Raw genomic sequence first — 24,132 nt, 5'->3', positions numbered from 1 at the left:
ATTAAACAAAGGGGAGCAAAGGGCAATAATAGGAAAAGAATTCTAGCCTAAGGGAAGAGAAGGAACTGAACTCTTGATCCATAAGCAGGAAGGAGGATTTGGTCAGGAGCCTTCTAGCTTCTATCCCAGATGGGTTCCTGTTTAGCACTCATGCCAGAGAACCTCTGTGTTTCTAAAACTGATTATCTAAAGATGAATTTGTAAGCCAAATACACTGCTGTTGGGTAGCACCCTTCATCTGTTCTAACAATCATAGAAAGAATGCCGAATAAATATTATGACTTCTGTGGGACAGACTGGTTCTTTGCATTACATTGTCATAATCAGAGCAGCAGCAACATCTTATCCTCCTCATCCTCCTCATCAGCACCCACTAAGTGTCTGTCTCTCTGATAGCCATTGCAACAGCATTGTTCTATGGGACTAATGTGAAAATGTGTTTAATAGGAATGTATGTGTAGAGCCCATATCAGATTGCAAGCCATCTTGGGCAGGGAGAGAAAATTTAAAACTTATGGAAGTGAATGTTGAGAACTAAAAATAAATAATTTAATTTTAAAAAAGGCAAAACAAACAAATAAAAGAAACAAACCAAACCAAACCAAACCAATAGCATTGTTCTCCAGTAAAAAGCATGAATAGCCCATATCTTTTTCAACAACCAATGAAGAAAAGAATTGTGCATCACATTTTAGGGAAATATAGTCGAGTACTAGCTGTCAAGCTTACCAAGTGTCGAAATTCCACTGAGAGACTACCATTGGAAGATTCTTCCATGTTCATGGCTTTGACATGTGTTCCACAAAGGATGAACCTACGGTTGCTAGAAAACAGATCTTAGCTATTTACATGGCAGCAGATTTAATAGAATTCAGGAACTGTCTAACAAAAACTGTCTAGGGATAATGCTTACCTTACAGTCGAAACATTCCTGCAAAACCAAATAACATTTTTTAAGACCATCTGTTTGTTATATGTAGTCAACCCTCCCTGACATACTTCTAAAGAAAAGTAGCTAACATGCCATTTTAATTATTTATACTGAATTACTTTTCAAATTTTTATAAGATCCTCATTAATGTATTCACATTTGAAAGTTAAATATTTACATTTCATTGATGCTTAATTATTAAGATTAAATCATCAACTTCTAGACTTGTAAGAGTGCATAACTCAGTCTTAGTTCATTTATAACATATTCACTAGTGTATTCTTATATCTTATACATGTCAACATTAATATTTCTTTCTCAAAAATATTCACTTACTTGTCAATTGTTGCTTTAACTTTTATCTGATAGTTCAGTTCAGGCAATTTAATCAGAAGTCTGAAACAAGTTAACAAAAAATGACCAAAAATCAGATGATACAATTTCCTCTTTATACCTTAAAAACAGTTGTTACAAAAGACATACACAAATAATAATGTGATTAATGTCAGAATCACCTGTGTTCACAAGTGAGCATCCAACAAGTATTTTGCAAATCAGTGATTCCATAATTAGTTTGCCAGTTTAACAGCATTCATTTAGTTAGTCTTAATGCTATTGGCTAACATCTGGAAAAGATCTTTTCCCGATACTGTTTTAGCATCAACAACTTCGTCAAAACGAGCAAAAATAATATCAACATTGACTAGCTTGGGAATACAATTCTATGTGCACTATTCTGGCTTAGATCTTGGGAAATATCTTTGAAGAAGAAATAACTATTAACAAATGCATCAAATTAAGTCTTTGTAGTTTTACTGAGAAAAGCAATCATTTGTTGGCTTATGTCTGCATGCCTTGATGACAAGTTATGTTGTCTCAGCTTCTGGTAGGGGCAACATAAGATTGTGCAATCTGAGTAGCAACAAGAAAAAAAAAAACAATTTTAACAAACTTAGAAGACCCAGCATTAAAGAAATAATTGCATCTTTTCTTAGCTATGTAAATATGATGCTAATTAATGAACAAGCTAAAATAGTTCTTCGTTAATGAACATTAACTGAAATTTTATTTTTAGGCTTGATATAGGGGATGACAACTGAAGCCCAGAGAATGTAAGGGACTTTCCCTAGGTCATAAAAGTAGGTAGTAATAGAGCAGGGAATTTGAACTTGGGTTATCTCATACTAAGCCTATTGTTTTTTTCAAGTCCCTCTCAAGCTGCCTCCCTCTATGTGTTATAAAATCAAGCTAATGTCTGGAACAAAGAAGATTAAACAAAATTAATCAATTGTTCTCCTATTTACACTTCTCATCCCCCAAAACTAAACATTTACTTAAGGAAAGCCTTATCCTTTAATCAGAGGACCTTGTATATGAGAATCCTTGTTGAGTTTGGAATCCTGGCAGTGAATTTTAGTTTTCTGAAATTTAAACATCCCTTTTAAAACACAAACAACTTCATGGACTAATGAAATAACTAATACCATACAATCAATATAGAACTTCTCATTTTAAAAAATGCACAGAAGAGAACAGAAGAAGGTCAGTGGGAAACACAGCCAAGTGGGACAGCTTTGAAAATTCCATGTTGAATGTGTTATATACTTGGAGGAAAAAGCCTGCTTTACGTGATGCAGATTTGTAGCTGTGTGGTCAATGTTCTTTTCCTCTTCTGCTTTGTGTGTGGAAATGCTCACGTTATTTGGTGTTTTTAAGTTCAAAAAACAAAGGTAGAGCTTCTTAGCTAAATAAAAAATTATCTTTCATAACTGTAAGGTAGTCTAATTGTTCTTTCCTCTCATAATGTTTTCTGACTGACTAGAATCATTATCCAGTTTTTCTCCATAACTGTCATGTTCCTGTAACTTATCTCACATCTGTGGATTGTGCTATTGATTATAATTGCTAACCATGTTCTTAAATTAGGCTGAGAACACCTGAGGTCCAGTTTACAGGGTGAATCTAATTTTTGTTTATTTAGACCTGTGATTTCATCAGTGTAGGGAAGTCCTGGTATGGAAACTCCTTCTACTGATGTGCAGACTGGCAATTCATCTGCAACATGGTCTTAAGAATTGCTTGGAGTGAATAAGGTTAAGTGTTTTGCCCATGGTAACAACACAACTAACATGCAGGTCAAATGTAAGATTTGAATGCAAGTCTTCCTAACTCCAAGATTGACCTGATATCAACTTTACCATGCTCTAGAATGTTGTTATTATTATTATTATTTTAAAAGCAATTGGGATTAAGTAACTTGCTCAAGGTTACATGGCCAGTTATTTCTGGGTGTGGTGCTAAGTGTCTGAGCCCGGATTCAATCCCCAGGTCATCCTGGCACTGGGGCCGGTGCTCTTACTCGCTGTGCTACCTGGCTGCCCCATAGAATGTTATTTTTGTTGATATTTATATTTTATCATTTCCCCCATAAAGTCAATCAAGAAATATCTCATAATTAACTTAAGAGCACAGCTTACCTGATAAAGGCAGAAGACCAAGAAGTACACATATATTAAGATAAAATGCCTTATATTAGGAGAATATTCAATCCCAGGTGATTTTTTTTATGATCCAAATTTCCTAATGGAGAAATTGCCTGGGGAGTAGGGTTGGAGATTCTGCGCCTACTATATTCATCAACAAGCATTTATTAAGTGCTTATTATGTCCCAGGGACTGTGCTAAGTGATAGAGATATGGACCAAAAGAAAATAGTTCTTGTTTTTAAAGGACTTACATTCCGTCAGGAGAATACAGAACAATATACACTTTGTAAGTACAAATTAAGTACAGCTATCTTCCACATTGCAGAGTTTGGGGTCACAGTTCTCTTGTGTTGTGGAAAATATGCCTAAAATTTTTGACCCTCTCTTCATACCAGAGAAGTCTGAATTTTCTTTTTCTTTTATGGTGTGTTTACAATTGTAAAATTTGGGTTAAGTATTTGGTCGTAGGCCCAATGTCATCTGCCTGCCTTCATGTGTCCTTTGCGTGTTTTCTGTGGCTTTCGCACAATGCTAAATTGGTTGTTGGTTGGATCATAGATATGTAGTCTACCCTTCAGGCCCATACTCAAAGTCACTCCAGTAGGACCTGCTAAGAGTTTGTCCTCTGCCACAATTCCACATGAGAATTAAGGTTCATACCCAAGCCACAATGAAGCATTTAGAGGGGAATGTCAAGGCAGGAATTCTTTAAAAATCATTTAAAATATACTTGACACTAAAATTAATCTAAACATAATTGAATCTTTCTGTGATGGCCTTGGGGGAATGCAAAATCTTGAAATGCCTTCTGAGTTAACAAAAGATCTTGCAGTATGTTGAGGACACTATTGTAAATGTCAATTCTCATTGTATTATAAATAAGGAGACAATAAAGAATTGTGGCTAATAGAATGCTGGAGAATGGAGAGTTTACAGAAACAGATTCACTTTATATTTACAATTAAAATGGTAGCCTCATAGGAGAAAAGGTAAGAGGCAAAGAGGCAAACTGGAATCATTTGAAGTCCAATTTTAGTGTAATGACTGAAAACTGAGAAGAACATACAAGGTACAATTATAAAGACCAATTTTGTCTCATGGAAATCAGTGTCATTACCTCACAAATCACTTTAAATTTTTATTAAAAGTCTTCAATTCCTAGCAGTATGGCCTTCTCTCATTTCTTGGGGCCGTCAGCAGTCAGGGTAGCACCAGATTTCTCATGGGGTTGTTAGTGTCGATAGGTTATGCTGACTCATAGTGAGAGTTATGTCTTAAACAACATAGCCCCCAAGGGATTGTCAAGGGCTTCATAGAAACAGTAGTAGAGATTCAAAAGAATGGGAGTGATTGATTGAGAGACCACATAGTATAGTGGATAGAAAGCTGGTCCTGGACTCAGGAAGACAGGGTGTCAAATCTGGCCTCTAATACATATTAACTGTAAGACCGTTGGGAAATCAATTAACCTCCCATTGACCCCAGACAAATATCTAAGTCTAAAATAAAGGTATTTGCATTGTGTTTTGTTGTTCAGTAATATCCGACTCTTTGTGATTCTATTTGGGGTTTTCTTGGTAAAGACTCTGGTATGGTTTGTCATTTCTTCTCCAGCTCATTTTACAGATGACGAGACTGAAGCAAACAGAGTTAAGTGACTTGCCCAGAGTCACACAACTAGTAAATGTCTGAGGCTGAATTTGAACTCAGGTCTCCTAGACTCCAGGTTCAGCACTTTATCTGCTGTGCTACCTAGCTGCATTGACAGAGGGAAGTTCTACAACAGGAATTCTCTCCATCAGTGGAATCACAGTTTATATATTACCTCCCACCAAAGTGATTTCTCTAATACTATAGACCCACCTGTCCCCTTGTAGGGATAATGTCCCAATAGAGATTCTTGTAGGCCTAAGAAATGTCTGGAATAAGAATGTGAAAACATGATGCAGGAGGCAAAAGTGGTGAATATATTTTTGAACAGAGAATAATGTATACAGGGAAGAAAAGTGAATTAGATATTTTTCTCTTTCTCAATTCTAAACCTGTTATAGGGACATAAATGCAGCTGCATACTCTAGAACACAGATTAATTGCAACCATACTAACAGTTCGAGGTCTCTACCTTTTATTTACAACATTCCCTTTTTTTACAAACCCATAAGGAGCAAAAAACTTCCTCGTCTTTTTAATTTCCGTTAACTTAATTTTGCCATTTATTAAATGTATGTAGAAAAGCCCAGTTCTAGTCTCTAAGGCACAAAGATAAGGTACTTCATTCCATTGGAGGGTGGAGGGGGGATACAGTGTGTACACAGGTCACTAAATAGCAATTTTATACAATGTAATATAAATTTATTTGGCAGGGAGTGTTAATAACTGGGGGACATACTCTTCAAATAAATTTTGCTACCTACACAAACATATAAACTCATTCATGATATATCAGTCTCCAGATATACAACATATTGACCTACCTTAGCTTCACAGTGAATTGTATGAGGGTTTTAAGTACCAGTGGTCTCTGGGGGTGGGTTGGCATGCATGGCTGTCGTTCAACCACAAATGAGCTAATAGCAAAAAAAAAATAATAATACATACATCATTTGAAAACACAAAGCATATGGGCAAACTGAAAGCCAAAGATAAACAGGTTGAATTTTTCTGAAGGAGGACATACCCTGAGTCAAGTTCTAATCTTGCCATCTTTTCCTGATGAGAAAACTTCATAAGATGGGAATATTCTAAATTATTCTCCTACTTATAGTATTCACCACACATGGACAGGGTACATAGTCAAACATAAAAATATCAGAAAATCCCTGACTTCATTTAATAAAATTTTTCTTTTTAAAAAAACAAAATGGTATCAATTACAACCCTCTTATTTTCTACATGAAGAAACTGAGGCCTAGTATGATATCTGACCCAAGGGTCCTCCAGGTGGTAAATTCCAGAGCCTGGATTCAAACCCAGGTTCTCCGACTCCAAATCCAGAACTCTTCCTATAGTACCACATTGCATTGACACATTCTCTCTTTATTTTCACAGTGTCCAGTCAAAAAGAAACCATTAGAATCTCTTTTTCTACAAGGTAAAAATTGAGGCAGTTACTTTGGTTTGCTTGATGTCACATTAAGTGAGTTGCCAGCAGAGGTTGCAGAGAGTGGCACAGAATAGAAAACAGCTTTTTGGATGCAGCTCTCCCTAACTGACCTTGCCAAGCCATCAGTATGTTATGCCATTTGACAATTCCCTTGTTTCCTTACCTTTTGAACCCCACCCTTTAAACCCTGACCAATAAACCACAGGCAGAACATACTTTCAATTTCACAAGACCTGAAACTTGAATGACATTTAAGATGGGTGATACTTGAGAGTGGATCACCAGCAGCTGTGGTGGTTTCCAGAATTATCAACCCATAAATGCCAAAGACTAAGTGAGAGGTCAGTGTAGACTTTGAGAACAGGGGGGTCCAGGAGTACAGTCCAGCCTCTGCCCCCAGAGGGAGAAGTGGATGAGGTGTGGAGGCCGCTGCCACATGGCTGCTTCAGAGCTCCTGGAATGCATATTGTAGGGGGACCAAGCAACCATTTGAGGAGTAATCGCTCTTGCTTTAACCTGCTTGCATCTGGATTGCTGTCTAGGGTGGAGGTCCTGGGGTGTGTGGCCAGGTGTCAGAGGTGGTGGAGGCTTCAGAAAGGGCAGCCAACTAATAGCTCCGGCAGCTGTGAAAACCCCATAGATTTGGGACAAAGCTCTCCTCTCTGGAAGCAGAGTTCTACTGTGGCAAAAAACTCAAAAGTCAAGTAATTGAGTGGCAACATGAGCAAGCAAAGGAAGCAAAGCAAGCACAGCAATCAAACCGTAAATTCCTTTTTTGGGAACAAAAAGGATCAAAACATGGAACAGGAGGAAGACAATGAAGTCAGAACTCCTGCACCAAAAGCTTCCAAGAAAAATATGAATTGGTTACAGGCCATAGAGGAGCTTAAGAAGCATTTTGAAAACCAAATAAAAGAAGTGGAGGAAAAATTGGGAAGAGAAATGAGAATGATGCAAGAAAATCATCAAAAGAGAATCAACAACCTAACTGAAGAAAAAAAAAACACTTTAAAAAATAAACTAACTCAAATGGCAAAAGAGGCTCAAAAAGGCAATGAGGAGAAGAATGCCTTAGAAAGCCAATTTTGCCTGATGGAAAAAGAATCTCAAAAGCTCACTGAAGAGAATCATTCCTTCAGAATTAGATTGGAGCAAATGAAAGCTAGTGACTTTATGAGAAATCAAGATAATATTAAACAGATCCAAACAAATGAAAAAATAGAAGGCACTGTGAAATATCTCATTGGAAAAACCACTGACCTGGAAAATAGATCCAGGAGAGATCATTTAAAAATTATTGGACTAATATAATGGGAGGAGATGGGGAGAGACAGAATGGGGTAAATTATCTCATATGGAAGAGGCAAGGGAAAACTGTTACAATGGAGGGGAAGAACAGGAAGGCAAAAGGGAATGGATCAACCTTACTCTCATTGAATTTGGCTTAGGGAGGGAATGACATACACACTAAATAGTGTATCTCATCCTACAGGAGAGTAGGGAGAAAGGGGATGAGAGGAGGGATGATAGAAGGGAGGCAGGTTGGGGAGAGGGAAGTTGGAAGCATCCACTTTTGAAAAGGGACAGGATCAAAGTAGAGAATAGAACAAGTGGGGGGCAGGATAGGATGGAGGGAAATAGTCAATATGTCCATTATGGAAATGTTTTGTGTAACTACAGATGTACAAACTATATTGAATTGCTTATCTTCTCAGTAAGGGTGGGTCATGAGGTAGGAAGGGAAAGAATCTGGAATTCAATGTTTTAAAATCAAATGTTTAAAAATATATTATATATATTATTTTTTTTTTTACATGCAATTGGGAAATAAGATATATAGGCACTGGGGTATAGAGATCCATCTTGCCCTATTGGAAAGTCAGAGGAGTTATAGGGGAGGATATAAGAGGGAGCAGAGTGGGGGAGGGGGTATACAGTGGGATCGCTGTTTTGGGGTGGTGGGCAGGAGAAAGACAGGGAGAAAATTTGTAACTCAAAATCTTGTGGAAATGAATGATGTAAACTAAAAATAAACATAAAATGTAATTTAAAAAAAAGATGGGTGATACTTTACGTACTTTCGGAAAAGGTTGTAGATCAAGAAGTTGACTTGTTCTTGCAAATGAGGCCTTTGCAATGGGATAGGATCACCTTCATATGACACTTTGGTGGATTGCTCATCTAGCTTTTCCAGCTGCCTTCTGACTTGGAAAAGACTTTCTGCCAACAGGGTAAAACTATTGAAAAGCAAAGGAAGAGAGGATTGGTTTTTTATTAATTTAACAATTGATTTATCACACTTCCTCATTTTGACTGTGCATTATTTCTCATATGTATAAATTAACACGGAGTTAGGTGATGCAGGGGACAGAGTGCTAGACTTGGAATTAGAAAGACCTGAGTTCAAATTTTGTCTCAGATACTCACTAGATGTGTGACTCTGGGTAAATTACCCAACCTCTGTCTGCCCTGGTTTCCTCATCTGTTAAGTGGGCATTATAGCAAGCTCATTGTTTGTTTGTTTGGTGTTTTTTGTTTTTTGCTTTTTGGAGGGAAATTGGGGTTAAGTGATTTGCTCAAAGTCACATGGCTGGTAAGTATGTCAAGTGTCTGAGGTCGAATTTGAATTCAGGTCCTCCTGACTCCAGGGCTGGTGCTCTATTCACTGCACCACCTAGCCACCCCTTCACAAGCTTATTGTGAAGAACAAATGAATTAATATATATAAAGTGCTTTGCAGATCTTAAAGTTCTCTATAAATGCTAGCAATTTTGTATGTCTATATATACGTGTATATATATATATATATATTATACAAACATATGGCAAGTGTTCTCTACTTCATGGCTTACATTTCTAAGAAAAGGCATATTTGCAAAATCTCATCAACATCTGAAACCAATTGCAATAGATCAAGTCTCTTTACTTCTTGCTTGACTAAATCACTTGTAAATGCCTTCAGATACACCCTTGGAAAATTTAATATTGATCCATGACCAGGAAAAATCCTGGTGATTTTATTATTCTTTTTACCATATAAACCATGACCCAAAGAGTGTAATACATGTATTAATCTTTTCATATGATGTATTGCATGTATCTATTGCTAGTAATAAAATAAAATAAAATAAAAGCCATCTTATTTTTGTTATTTGTGGCAGCTGCCTTTGAAACTCCTTCAGGAGAAAAATACAATTTAAAAAGTGCTAAGTATGACTTTCTCTAGAATTCGTGAGGATTAAGGTGAATTTGGAAATGTTTTCTCATCAAATTTGTTTTGGTTTTAACCTGTATCTTGATCAAAATCTTGATCTTGACCAAACAAACCTCAAAGCTGGAAAGTTGGCATGAAGGATAGAAAGGAGATGAAGTAACTCTAGATGGTACCCCAAAGTGACCTCTTATTCCAGAGAAGATTCCTAGAATACTTTGAATGTAGAAAACCAGGGAGACGGGCTTGTCAAGCCTGGGAGGCAGGCCTCACGCTTATGACCTTTCTGTCTAAACCATGCTGCATTTCCCATAGATCTCTGAGAAGTCACAAGTCCAATGCACTTAGCATCAGGTACAGATTTTTGACAAGCACAAGCATGTATTTGGGTTCTCTATGGCTTTTTTGGATATTTACTTTGTTTTTGAATCAGCAGAAGCACCCAGAGGTTAGAAAAGCAAAATAATCTGTGGAAGGAAAATCGATACATTTTAAAATGAACTAAATTCTTTCTCTCTGACAAGCAGGGCAGGCAGGTCAGAGCTCTTACAGAATGCTGCCTGAGTTGGCACTCATGCTTTCTATCTTATTGGATTGTGCTGTTAGGAAGAAATTTGGAGGTTAGACTAAGCTTTTCTTTTCTTCTTTACGACATCTTTTGACAATTCTTTCAATTGTATACTTACATTTTAATCATCTAGGGGAAAAATAAACCCTAGAGCTGAGGCTTTGTAATGCAAAGAGCAGCAGGGTATGTGTGTTTGTGCACACGAGTGCATAGTATTTTATAACGTAAACAGCTACTAGTAGGTTTGTGGTTCTTTGTTTATATGCAAAAAAAAGCAACACCTACTGAATATTTTGGAAAAAATTATGAGCTCTGCTATCTTAGGTTATGTAGTTAAATTTCACTCAATGTCAATAAACATTTATTAAGCACCTACTATATGCCAGGCACTGTGCCAAGTGCTAAGGATACAAAAAAAGAGGCACAAGACAGTATTTGCCCTCAAGGAACAAGGGAGATGATCTAAAATACGGCTACATACAAGCAAACTGTATACAAGACAAAATAGGAGAGGATTAGCAGAGGGAAAGCACTAGAATTCAGAGGGACCTGGAAAGGCTTCCTGTAAAAGATGAATTTTTAGTTGAGACTTAAAAGGAAGCCAAGGAAGTTGGTAGGTGGAGGTAAGGCGGGGAGAGTGCCCATTAATTTTCAGTAATTATGGGAAAGGGGGGGCAATGAAGAGGTACATGGTGGGTAGCAGTGTGATGCAACACACAACTATCCCAAAAGACTTTGTGTAGAGCTTAGTGTAAGCTTTAAGCAAAGCCTAGAACTGCACCAAGACATTTGGGACACCCTATATTGAAGAATTGCACAAAATAAACAGCATAATGAATGTCAAAGAGACATATGGCTAGTAATGGAGGTGGGCAAGTCATGTGACAAGAGTGAAGGCATGCATAGGGATGAGTTGTTCTTGGCCTAACTGGAAGAAGTACCCACATGAATAAGATCAATACATCTGTTCCTCATGAAAGTCCCCAGAGTAAGAAGTTGCTGCTAGAGGACAGTATATGTCGGAGAAAAGATTATTACTGGTCTCAAAGACCATTTAGAAACATTCAGTATTGATATTTCATGTGCCAAATTTAATCAATTCTTGATGCAACTAACAATGTATATTGCTTGGATTTGTCCAGGAGAATTATTGCAAACTAGTTTAGATTTGTACAGTGTTTGAAGGTTTACAAAGTACTTGGAAAACTCTATGTTTTCAATTATAAAGCTCTTTAGCTACTAACAGACCATCAACAGGCTGAATGAATTCACAGTTGTGGGCTAAGCCTGTAGTTTCTCATGGGCTGGGCCATTCTGAAGCTTTTGACTTCCTGTGGTTTTCACTGGAAACTAAAGGCAGGGCAGGCTTACCAGTTTTGAAGCTGATCAAGGCCACTATGCAATGGACCACCTATGCAGGCAATTTGCTGACGTCTCTTCCAATCAAGCAGCTCTTCTAGTAGCATGTTCTTCATCAAGGTGTCAATTTCACTTATTATTTGTGTTATTTTGCTGAGGACTTCCTGAAAGAAAGAACAATTGGTCAAGAGAAGAAATCAGAGTCACTGGTCATCCGACTTGTGAAAACTTGTCTAGGCTTCTTTGGAATGGAGAAATAGATATCTGGGAAGATTACTGTTAGCCTTCTTCCTACCAAATACTACATTCTACTCCTTGTCACATTTGTGTTATGCTTATAGTTATATGTTACCTTAGGGAAAAATGTATAATTATGATAATCTTATCATACAAATATATTCCATCACCTAGTTAAAAATGATATGAAATCTTACAAAATCACCTAGATACATATAATCCAATCAAATCCAACAAAATTTTAATTACCTACTATGTGAAAGGCACTGGGGATTCAAAGACAAAGCAAAAAATAGTCCCTGCAATAGTCTCTTCCATTCTATTAAAGATAGAGCAAATAGGGGTGGCTAGGTGGCATAGTGAATAGAGGACCGGCCCTGGAGTCAGGAGGACCTGAGTTCAAATCTGACCTCAGACACTTAACACACACACACACACACACACACAAACTAGCCATGTAACCTTGGGCAAGTCACTTAACCCCAACTGCCCTCCAAAAAGCAAAAACAAAAAAAAAGATAGAGCAAATATTATTTTAAAAATATGTACATATAAATATACTATATTATCAAATAATAAAGAGCATATATATTTAAATTAATTGTATCAATTATTTAATTGCCTTCAAATTATAATCAATTTAATTAATTATAAATATATCAAATTATATTATATAATACTAAATGAATATATAATATATATGTATATATATTGAAATTTGGACCATTACAAGTTAACTTTTCAAGACACTTTGACTAGGGTCATGTAGTGTTAAAAGCACTAGATCATGAGTTGGGCTCATGGATTTCCTGTCCTGGTTCTGCCACTAAAAAGCTGTGCCTTGGGACAAATATTCCTTCCACCTCTTTGAGCTTCCTCATCTATAAAGAAATTGGCTTAGGCGGCACATGTTTAATTATTATCTTGAATTCTTTTTCTAGTTTGCTACCACAAAAAAGCTTCTATAAATATTTCACTGTGTTTGAGATCTTCCTGCCTTTGAACTCCTTGGGTTATATGCCATGTGACGTGGTAGGTAGAGTACTAGATTTGGGTTGTAAAAGAGAAGTTTAAATTCAGTCCTTACCTCTTTTCTCCAGTCTTTTATCTCCAAATGTCTATTGGACATCTCAAACTGTATGTCTCATATCCATCTTACAGGTAAAGTCACCTTGCCTCAAATTCTTCCTCACACCAGTCCATCCTCCATTCAGCTATCAAAGTGATCTTCCTAAAGTAGAAGTCTGACTATGTCACTCTCCTACTCAATAAACTCCAGTGGCTCCCTATTACCTACAGGATTGAATACAAAACCCTTTGTTTACCTTTTAAAGCCCTTCAATATCTGACCGTTTCTGACCTTCCCATTCTTGTTAGACCTTGCTCCCCATCATGTCCTCTATGTAATGAATATCTAGTGACTCTGACCTCATTGCTCTTCCTTCTACAAGATGTTCCATCTCCCAACTCCATTCATCTTCACTGGAGTGATTTTAATGTTCTCTATTCCCTGGCTTTCCCGACTTCCTTCAAGTCTCAGTTTATATTCCATCTTCTACAAGAAACCATTCTGATTCTCCTTCATCTTAATCTATCCCTCCCCCCCACCCCTTAACTGGTTCCAATTTGTCCTGTACATATCATGATTGTGCTTAATTTCTTGCAAGTTCTCTTCCCTCTTTAGATTGTCAGTTCAGTGGGGATAGTAACTCTGTTTTTGTTTTTTTATTCTCCTGTGCCTGGTACATAGTAGAGAATAAATGTTCGTTGACTTGATTTATTTTCCTGTTTCTGCTTATTCCACTCTGCATCAGCTTATATGTCTTTGCTTCTCTGAAGTCTTTATATTTGCTCTTTATTTTATTTTTTGCTTTTTGGAGGGCAATTGGGGTTAAGTAACTTGCCCAAGGTTACACAGCTAGTTTTTTTGTGTGGGTGTTAAGTGTCTGAGGCTGGAACCAAACTCGGGTCCTCCTGACTCCTGGACCGGCTCTTTATTCACTGCGCCACCTAGCTGCCCCATATTTGCTCTTTATTATAGTGGAATAATATTCCATCATGTTCACATACCATAACTTGTTCCATCATCCTCCAACTAAATGAGACTCTACTTGGTTTTCAATTCCTTGCTACCACAAAAAGCACTGTTAGAAATATTTCAGTGTGTTTGAATCCTTCCTGTCTTTGGCCTCCTTGGATTATATGCCTGATGCTAGTGGTAGCTGTGTGACATGGTAGGTAGAGTAGCAGATTTGGGCTCAAAAATACAAATTTAAATACCTCTTCAGACACTCACTAACTGTGTAATCTTTGGTAAGCTACTAACACTCTCAGCCTCAGTCAAGCCTATCTCCTTTGGAAAATGCCCATAATAATAGTACCCACTCAACAGGGTTGTTACAAGATCACAGGAAATAATTTATGTGATGTATAAGCCTTAAAGCACCACATTAGTGTTAGCAATTATTATTCAAATGTTTTTATTCTTAGGAAATGGACTACATTTCCCATCCCACATTTTAAGCCACTTGAGAGCAGAGGTAATCTCATTTTTGCATTTCTATCCCCAACATCTAGCAATATCTGGCACATAGTAGGCACTTACTAAAATGTGTATTCCTCAAGGAAAGTTCCAAAGCTTTCCTCCTGAACTTTTGAGGGTAAGTTAAATGATTTCAATCAACAACTACTGAATGGTACTGAAAGAATTATTCAATGATATGCCTTTCGTCTGAGTATGTATTGAAACACTTATTTCATCATTCATTTAAGTTCCCCACAAGATATTATAAAATAAAATACAGTAACTAAAACAGGTATGAACTTAAGTCTTAATTGTGTATATTAGAAACTAGTTTTAAAAAATCTTCAAAATAAACATGGCTATAGCCCATTTAGTCCATCAATAAAATATGTGTCAGCTTCTAGGAGAGTAACCTTGAAAACAAACCCAAATATACAAAAATAATGACAAGCAGTGAACACTGTACCTAGAAATAGGCTAGCTTGTCTTTCTAGGTCAACTATTCTTTAAGTGGGGTTGAGCTTTAGGAGGCAAACAACCAAATTCCTTCAAAATCTTTACCCACCTTTCTTTTGAAGTCTAGTGTATTGAGCATGTCTTGCAATGTCAAAACTTCCTGCTTCACTAGAATGCTGTTTTTGTCACCTTGGTCTGCAGTAGAAAAAGAGAAAAACAAAACAAAAAACAGAATCTTCCTCATGGTGAAGTTTCCCTGTGGCATGAGTGAGTTTGTCTCAATTTGTCATATTTGTGGATCTCAATAAAAGTTCTGGTTCAAGGGAAAAGAGTCAAAAGCAGTGTATTTACTCTAGGCTTATGACCTCAATAGTTCTTTCTCTTATCTAGAAATGTAAGAATAAGTGGAAAGAAACAAGTAGAGGATGACGAAAAGAGGTAATTGTGAAGAAACACCTTTTGCACCTAGTGTCCATTTAATATTTGAGGAAGGTGGGAGAAAGAAAGGAAGGGAGAGAGGTATGGAAGAGGAGGGGAAGGGATGCAGAAGAGGAAAAAAAGAGTTAGGAACCAAAGAGAGGGAGAGAAGGAAGAAGGAAGATGAGAAACAAGGCAGAAGGGAAGGAATTATATAGTAAGGGGAGGATGGAGATAGGAAGGAAAGAAAAGAAAGAATGAAGAAAAGAAAGATTGAAGGAGAGACCTCCCAAGGAAGCACCATTCCACTTTTGGATAATATTTTGGGAAGTTTTTCCTTACAAGTTTCCTAACTCTTCAACATATTATTTCATGAGAGTCTCACAATAACCCTGGGAGGTTTTTTTTTTTTTTAATCCAGGGCTCATCTATTCCCCTTCCTTTTGGAAGCTTAAATGTGCCAAAAGATACACGTATTCTATTCTTAAATATGATTAAGTTTAAAAATTCCATTAATCCTCCAATAATCCATTTCAACATCTAACAATTCGTGAATCCAAAATGTTTTTCCTTATAGTTGAAGGAATAAAATGTGTGTCCCGTATTCTAGCATTTGGAAATTTCCACAAGCCAGCACTTCTTCTCTTTTCCAGCAATGAGGGATGAGATATTCATTTTGAATCCATCATACCACCACTCAAAATCTAGGACACACAGTAGATGCTTAATAATAATTATTGATTTGACATGACTAAGAGCACTAAAAATCCTGACATGCCTCAACTTAAAATAAAGATTAGGTTACTTTGAGTTTTACTGAGTGTAATTACTGAGTGATTGTGTTCTGAGGTTTTAAAAACCAATTATTTATAAACTACACAATACAAACTGAATTTTTGCTCTGTTTGAAATGGAGAGTGATTATAAACTTAATGGAGAGGACTGATCTGCTGGCAAACAATTTACTCCCCTCCCCCCCCATTTCTGATTCCCACCTTGAAGAAAGAATGAGGAGGAAGCCATTGCAAGTAAGAAGATATGAGAAAGCCACTGTCATTGGCTTTAGGAGATTCTATGCTTTCCTGGAAGAGGGGTTGGAGCTTAGTGGGTCATTCACTCTATTTGCTGAAAATCAGATTTGAGTAGGCTTGGAAGAGGACAGAACAGTTACAGGCAGGAGAAATGTCTTTCTTCTACTCTCCCTGTCCATCCTGTGAGAAGGAAGGTCATTTCCTCGTTTATTGTCTGAATCATTCACTCTTCTTTGTTCTTTTTTTCTAGTTAACTCTGCTAGACTGATGGGGAGGCACACAGAATTTAGGAGCTCTGAAGTTGTGTAATGTGATAAAATTTGTTGGCCAACATAAGACCCAGGCTGTTTGATGCATATCACATAATATACAATCATAGATAAAGGAGAGTGGGAATTTCCTCTTTTCAGACATAAGAGGCATTTTGCTTAGCAAAAGACCTGGGCTAGGGACTAGAAATTCACAGAATCAGAGTGGGGTGGACGCTATCTTCCTTAAACCTTGCAAAAATATCTGGGACGAAATATGCAAAGGAATCTCTCGAACTGCTTTCTATCCCTTTTGTAAAAGAAATCATGATCTCAGAAAATTCATAGTCCAGGAATGAACAACTGCTTTCGATCAAAGAGGCTTTGAGTGGTTGGTTCTCTCTCCTAGGTCTCCTATGGTCGATTCAAAAATCTAATTTTTACAGGAGATGAGAGACAGAGGACTTGTACTCAGACCTCATTCAGGGGTGGGGAACCTGCAGCCTTGAGGACGCATGTGGCCCTCTAGGTCCTCAAGTGCAGCCCTCTGACTGAATCCAGGGCCTCACTTGACCCAGAGACTCCCACTGCCTAAACCTGCTCATGAGCTCCCTCGAGTGGTAGAATTTAGGTGAAACAACAATGTTATTGTTGAAAGACCCAAGAAAAAATCTTGGCCCCGTCATTTACTAGCTGTACGATCTTGGGTTTCCACTAAAGTCGTAATATCATGTCTCTTCATGGCATGGGGTGACTTAGGTTCCTAAAGGCTATGTCAATTAATCACAAGCTCTAAAAGCTCCTACTAAGTGAAAAAGACTTTGTATATAGGCCCAAGCCAGAGATAGTACATATAGTATCAGAGGACTGCTCTAGCTAAATTCAGAATTTCATTCCTGTGTGTGCCACATATTGATGATTTCATTTTTTTTTGCTACAGCCAACTTAAAAAGATTGTTTACTAAGGTATGAGAGGATTGTATTCTCCATTGCTGTGGAAAGTAGTCCCACTGATGAGATTACAGACTCTGTAAGCATTACTTCATCATCATAAATATTATGGATTCTCAGTGCTTCCAAATATTTTCATTTGCCTCTGATTCCCATATCTTAAAAATGTACATAGGATGGTAGGCTTTCTGCAATCCTGACAATATGTAAGGCACTTCTGGGCCTATTCACTGTGTTGTTCTATAGAATTATTTTTTAAAAAATAAACTTACCTATGGTCTGTATTGTTTTATACCTGTAGTCAAATTCATCTTGCAAATCTTCTAAATATTTGACATCTTGTTCTGTCATCTTTAAAACAAAACAAAACATATTCAGTCTAGTATTGCAGGGGAGAGCTTTCAATAAATGGTATTTTAAGTGCCGCTCAGGTAATTTGGTTCCATTTAATTCAAATAATACTTAACAAGCATGATATGGAAAAGTCAGTCACTATGCTAGGTGCTGGGGATTCAAACACAAAGACACAAGTCTCACCATCTACTAGAAGCCTTTTCTTCACCTCCCTTAGCATCAGGGCCTTCATTCTGTTGATTTTTCTCCAATCTATTCTCTCTATAGCTTGTTTGTACATATTTGCTTGCATGATGTCTCCTCCTTTAGAATGTCAGCTATTTGAGGATAGAGTCTATCTTTTGCCTTCTTTGTATCCCCAGAGCTTAGCATAGTGCCTGACACATAAAAGGTAGTTAGTAAATGCTAATTGATCGGCTAACTGAAACAGACCTTATCCTCAACAAGTTTACTTTCTATGGCATAGGTTACTATGTGTCTCCTATCAAGGTTTATTTGATGACAATCTACATCTAACACATTTCCTAGGTGTGTGATGATGGACAAGTCACTTCAACTCTGACCCTCTCTTAAGACTCTACACTAAGTCTTAGATGAGTTAAATGGGTAATTGATAAGTTCTCTTATTAACAAAACCAGAGATTTTTGGCAATTGACTACCGTCACCATGGTCATAGGATTTCCCAGAACGATCCTACCCTTTCTTACAGGAACCCCTGCCTGAGTCACTTCCAGTCCACAACATTTCTCTTTCTGGTCTCACTGCATCTAGACTTTCATTACTTAAGCCAGTTCTAAATGTTATTTCCAGAGTCATCATTTTCACCCATAAATTTGAATTCATTTCCCATTCTTCAATTTCTCCAGTGGTTTTCTCTCACTTTGTAGTTACAATTCTCACTCATTTAAGCCCTCATGCCAATTTGCTTCAGTTTATATTAAGAAGCAGTATATTTATGTGGGCTTTGAATCAGTAGAGACCTAGGTTTGAATCCTGCCTCTTACAAGTTGTGTAACCATGGATGATTCATTTAACCTAAGCTCCAGTTTATTTATCTGTAAAATAGGGAGTAAAATAGTGTTTACTTCACAAAGATGTTGCAAGGTTCAAATAAGGTAATGCTTATAAAGTGCTACATATATGAAAGCTATTTTATGTCACCCTAATTTATATGAGCTTTCCTTTTCCATCGTTTTAAATCAAATTAATTGATCTACCCTTTCCCAAATGACTTTTCTCCTCTTTGAACCTTGTCCTTTCCTATTACTCAAAATTTGACTATATTTTCCTTCCCACATTGGCTGGATTGCTTATTTTTCAAAGCTCAACTTATTAGAACCTACCTCTTCCAAGATGTTTTCCTAAGTTATTACCTTTTGTTTCTGATTAAATACAAAATCTTCTTAACTAGCTAATAATTTTCCCATTTTCACTTCTACATTCTTTTCCCTCTAAGTCTATAAGCCCCAGGGAGCCTTGGATGCTTAATTTTCCACTTTGTTTCCTTAGTGCCTGGTGGATAATAAATAATAAATGCTTGTTGAACTGAATTTCTTTAGGGAGATGTTATGGATCAGAAGTAACTAAGGTTGAGGTTATGTTCTTTTCAGTTAGTTAACTGGTATATGTGTGAGGGGGAAGCTGTTTGACTTTCAGAAACTGAAAAAAGAAAGCAATTGTTAAAAAGTTTTGTATTTTATTCTCTGTCTGCTAACACTTATGTCATCTTTTCTGAATATAAATTTCTGCAAAGCAGGGAAAGTAGTTTTTGAATGATTGTAGAATACCCACCACCACAGCACACAGATTTCATTTGATTTACAATTTTGAAGATACAGAACTTTTTCAATTTTATTTTATACAATTTCTCATTTTGTCTTTTCCATTCTATAGAAGATATTTATAACTTTTAGAATTTCATAGACAATTTGTTATCTTAAGGCCTGTAATTCTTGCCATCATTTTATAGGTTTGGATTTTTTTAAAGATATTTTCATAGATCTTTTAGAGACTATTTTCTCCTAGGACTCAAAATTGTGAAGTATGGCAAAAAAAAAAAAAACTGAATCAAGAAGCATTTAGTATATAAACACCACACTTTATTTAATTTAATTATCATCTTTATGCTGACAATTCTTAAAGCTTCCTATCTTGTCCTAGTCTCTCTGCTGACTTCCAGTCTCACATCTCTAACTGCCTTTCAGGCACCTCAAACTAGATGTCCAGTAGACATCTTAAACTCAATATGTCGAAAAGAGAGCTCACTATCTTTCTCCCTAAACCCTTCCCCCAGCTTCTACCTTTCCTATTACTATAGAGGGCAACATTATCCTCCGGGGCCTGCAATGTAGTTGTTATTCTCAGCTTCTCACTGCCCGCCCCCCCCCCATATCTAATATGTTGACAAAGTCTATTGATTTCACCTTTGCAAAATCTATCAATCAAATATACCCCCTTCTCTCCTCTGACTCTGCCACCATTCTAGAGCAGGCCCTTATCACCTCAACCTAGCCCTAGACCATTGCAATAACTTTCGGGGAGTTCTGCCTGCCTTAAGTCTCCCCCTACTCCAATTCAATCTTCCACTCAGCCACCAAACAGATTTTCCAAAAGCTCAAATCTGACCATGTCAGACCTGCCTCCAAAATCAAATACAAAATCCTCTGCTTTATTGTTGCTGTTGTTCAGTCTTGTTGGATTCTTTGTGACTCCATTTTGGAGTTTTCTTGGCAAAGATACTGGAGTGGTTTGCCATTTCCTTCTTCAGATCATTTTACAGATGATAAAACTGAGGCAAAGAGGGTTAAGTGACTTGCCCAGGGTCACACATCTAGTAAGTGTCTGATGCTGTATTTGAACCCAGGAAGATGAATCTCCCTGACTCCAGGTCCAGCATTCTCACTGCACCCCCTACCCCCCTGCCTTACCTTTTCAGACTTCTAAACATCTTACTCCTTCCCTCCTGTGTACTCTTCCATACAGGTCAATGACTTCGTTGCTATTCCACGAACAAGGTGCTGCATCTCTCAGCTCCAAGCATTTTCTCTGGCTGTACCCCACACCTGGAATTTTCTCTTCCTCATTTCTATCTACTGGCTTCCCTGGCTTCCTTTATGCCCTAGCTAAATTCCTACCTGCTACAGGAAACCTTTCCAAACTCCTCTTATTTCTAGTGCTTTCCCTCTCTTAATTGTTTCCTATTTATCTTGTATATAGCTTGTTTTTATGTGTTATAGTCTCTCCCTTAGATGGTGAGCTCTTTAATGTAAGGGACTGTCTTTTGCCTCTTTTTGTGTCCTCAGGGATTAGCACAGTACTTAGCATATAGTAGGTACTCAAGAAACATTTATTGGTTGATCAAGAAATTATGCCTTTCTCTAAAAACTAAAGTATTAATTTAGCTAGATACTAATTGCACAATATTTAATTTTTCTTTCAACATATCAAATTCATTTTATTGTATCTTGTTTGAAAATTAACAAATTTATAATACTTAAGTATAATTTGGTGTCTTCTTTCATTAAGCTTCAACTGTTTTTAATTATTTCCTAATCTAACCCTGTGGGCAGCTAGATGGTACAGTAGATAGAGTGCCAGGCCTGAAGTTAGGAAGACTCATATTTCTGAGGTAAAATCTGGCCTCAGACTCTTATTAGTTGTGTGACCCTGGGCAAGTCATTTCATCCTGTTTGCTTCCGTTTCCTCATCTGTAAAATGAGCTGAAGAAGTAAAAGACAAACCACTTGTAATGGTATTGGGAAGATATTCTTTGCCCCTTAATAGGTCTAAAGGATTTTTGAGATCTTCCCTGCTTTGAAGATCTTCCCTGCCCCCTAATAGACCAAATATAATCACATGGATATAGTGGAAGGAGTTTGCTGAAGGGTGGAGCAGAGCCCACAGGAAGTCAGAGCAGATAGATGGTGGGAGAGAAAGGATGCATGCAAGCAGACAGATAGACCTGTGAGTGTTTGGTGGTCTCCTATTGTGGCAGCTAGGCCTGTGTTTGTGGGAAAGCTAAAGGATAGTGTGGCTTCCTGCTGTGCTATGGTATATTAACTTCTTTATTGTTATGATGGATCCAGTTTCCTGTTGGTGTTGGGATTTGGCTTTCTGGTGTCTGAATAAATGTTTTGCTTCTGTCTTCTATATGGAGAGTCTATTATATTTTGCAATTCAGAACTGTGCCAGCATATTTGTAATCACTGTTGGTGCTGTGAATATTGCGTTGGTGCTACACCATTCCAGTATCTTTGCCAAGAAAATTCCAAATGTGTCCCTGAAGAGTTGGAGATGACTGAACAACAAATTTAACACTGGATTTTATTATCAAAGCTAACTAGATAAATCATCTTGATTTTTTTTCTTAGAGTCAAAAGCATTCTGGGACATAAGTACAGCTCTGACACTTTAGGGTTTCAACCCTTATAGATGGCTTTCCTCTAGTTTCTAAAAATATGCTTACAATTTATCAGAGTGAAGGCATTACATTACCTTATTTTCCTTTCTCATCAGGAACCTGTGTATTTCTTCCAAGCTAATCAACTCCTCTCTATTCTTTTGCAAAAGGCAGAAATCACTCTGTTCCCCTTGGATCTCTTTTTTTGTGTTACATATGGATTGTCCTCATACAGAAGAGAAAAACTATGACCAGACCATTCCATCCATTCACATACAAGCATATCCATAACCACTGACTGACATTCTTCCAATCTGGAATATATTTTTTCCTCCAGCTGCCTTTTCTTCTCTTCCCTGGCCCTTGGAACTCATACTTATATAAAAGCTCATTAGCACTGAATTATTTAAAATTATTTTAAACCTATCTCCCAACTCTCTCCAAACTGCTTTTTTAAAGTATCTATGCCTTTGTCCACTATCACTTCCCTCCAAGAACTTTAATTTAAAATACATTTAAAACAGAACAGACAAGTTTCCAGACATTAATATGCAATTATTTCCTAATAGGACCCAAACAAAAAGCTAATTAAAAGCTAAATGAAGAAAATATCATGCAGACACATAAAATGACATGAACAGTAATTAAAAGGAACTTCTAATATTATGACAATAATTGAAAAGCAAAAGGTGAGACATCATGTAACCTTGTTAAAGCTTTCTCTAGAGTCTTGAGAGTCTGCAGAGTGCTTCATTTAAAAACATGAGATGGGCTAGAAGAAGGTTCTGGCATTGATGTGTAATTAGTTGGAGATAAGAGAAGCACCAATTTCATACAACTTCTTGGGCTGCTAAAATGATTGAATTTATGTAGGATGCATGTCTCATCCTTGTGACTGATAAATATGATTAAATATGCTTTCTGTAGTGGAAGAATTCTCTCTTTACTTCTACAATACCTGTGGAGACAGGCTAAGCAGAACTTGTTCTTTGAAAACTAACTTTGTATGTCAGAACATTGTATCCTGAGGGTTCCTGAATGTCTGGTTCATTTTCTCTACTATTTTTTCAGAAAATCAAAGAAATCCAGAACTATCACCTAATTTAACATTTTGCCTACAGGTTATGGTTTATCCTGGATAGAATTGGGTATAGCATAGGTTTAAATATTTCCTACAATTCATATAGAGGTTATAGAGTTATAACTGGGAATGAACGAATGAGGAAATCTTTCACCTGAGGTAGGAGCAGTGGTAGCACATGACAATCCAAAGATGGATATAGTTGTCCTAGGAAAAACTAGCCTATGCTTCTAAAAGAATTGGTAAGAGAAGTAGGCAGGGGTGCCTTGACAAAGAAACTTCAGGGGTGAGACCATACCAAGCAACTCAGTTTGCATAGGGATAGAAATTTTAGAGAAGAAAACTTTTCCCTCATGACTGCTTTGGCTGCATATAATAAATTTTGGTATGTTGTCTCATTGCTGTCATTCTGTTTAATGAAAATATTATTTCTGTAATTTGTTCTTTGACCCACTCATCCTTTAGGATTAATTAATTCAATTAATTTTAATCTGTTTTCATAACCCTTTATTGAATGTGATTTTTATTGCATTGTGATCTGAAAAGGATGCATGTGATATTTATGCTTTTCTGTATTTGTGAGGTTTGTATACTCAAATATATCTTCAGTATTTATGTAGGTAAAATGTACTGCTGAGAGAAAGGTATATTCCTTTCTATTCCCATTGAATTTTCTGTAATCATATCTAACTTTTCAAAAATTCTTTTCACCTCCTTACTTCTTTCTTTTTTTTTGTTAGATTTATCTAGTTCTAAGAGGGGAAAGTTGAGGTACT

The 24,132-nt window shown here is 36.9% G+C and overlaps 1 protein-coding gene across 1 annotated transcript in view; it reads right to left on the bottom strand.

Annotated features, from left to right (window-relative positions):
* The window catches only part of STAT4 (signal transducer and activator of transcription 4), a 146,135-nt gene that overhangs the window by 35,972 nt on the left and 86,031 nt on the right, over positions 1-24,132 (bottom strand). Inside the window, exons 5-12 of the mRNA XM_069070183.1 lie at positions 17,794-17,872; positions 14,984-15,069; positions 11,670-11,821; positions 8,598-8,756; positions 5,891-5,983; positions 1,268-1,327; positions 914-931; positions 730-823 (exon numbers count right to left, since the gene is read on the bottom strand). Of these exons, the coding sequence (XP_068926284.1) occupies positions 730-823; positions 914-931; positions 1,268-1,327; positions 5,891-5,983; positions 8,598-8,756; positions 11,670-11,821; positions 14,984-15,069; positions 17,794-17,872 (741 nt within the window). The remainder of the gene's footprint in view (positions 1-729; positions 824-913; positions 932-1,267; positions 1,328-5,890; positions 5,984-8,597; positions 8,757-11,669; positions 11,822-14,983; positions 15,070-17,793; positions 17,873-24,132) is intronic.

The sequence above is a fragment of the Petaurus breviceps genome, unplaced genomic scaffold (assembly GCF_028583685.1).
Source record: "Petaurus breviceps papuanus isolate PSGF00001 unplaced genomic scaffold, PetGlider_PUasm1.0 90804, whole genome shotgun sequence".
Lineage (NCBI taxonomy): Eukaryota > Metazoa > Chordata > Mammalia > Diprotodontia > Petauridae > Petaurus > Petaurus breviceps.
The sequence above is the reverse complement of the archived record's forward strand: the minus strand, read 5'-3'. Positions and strand labels throughout refer to the sequence as shown.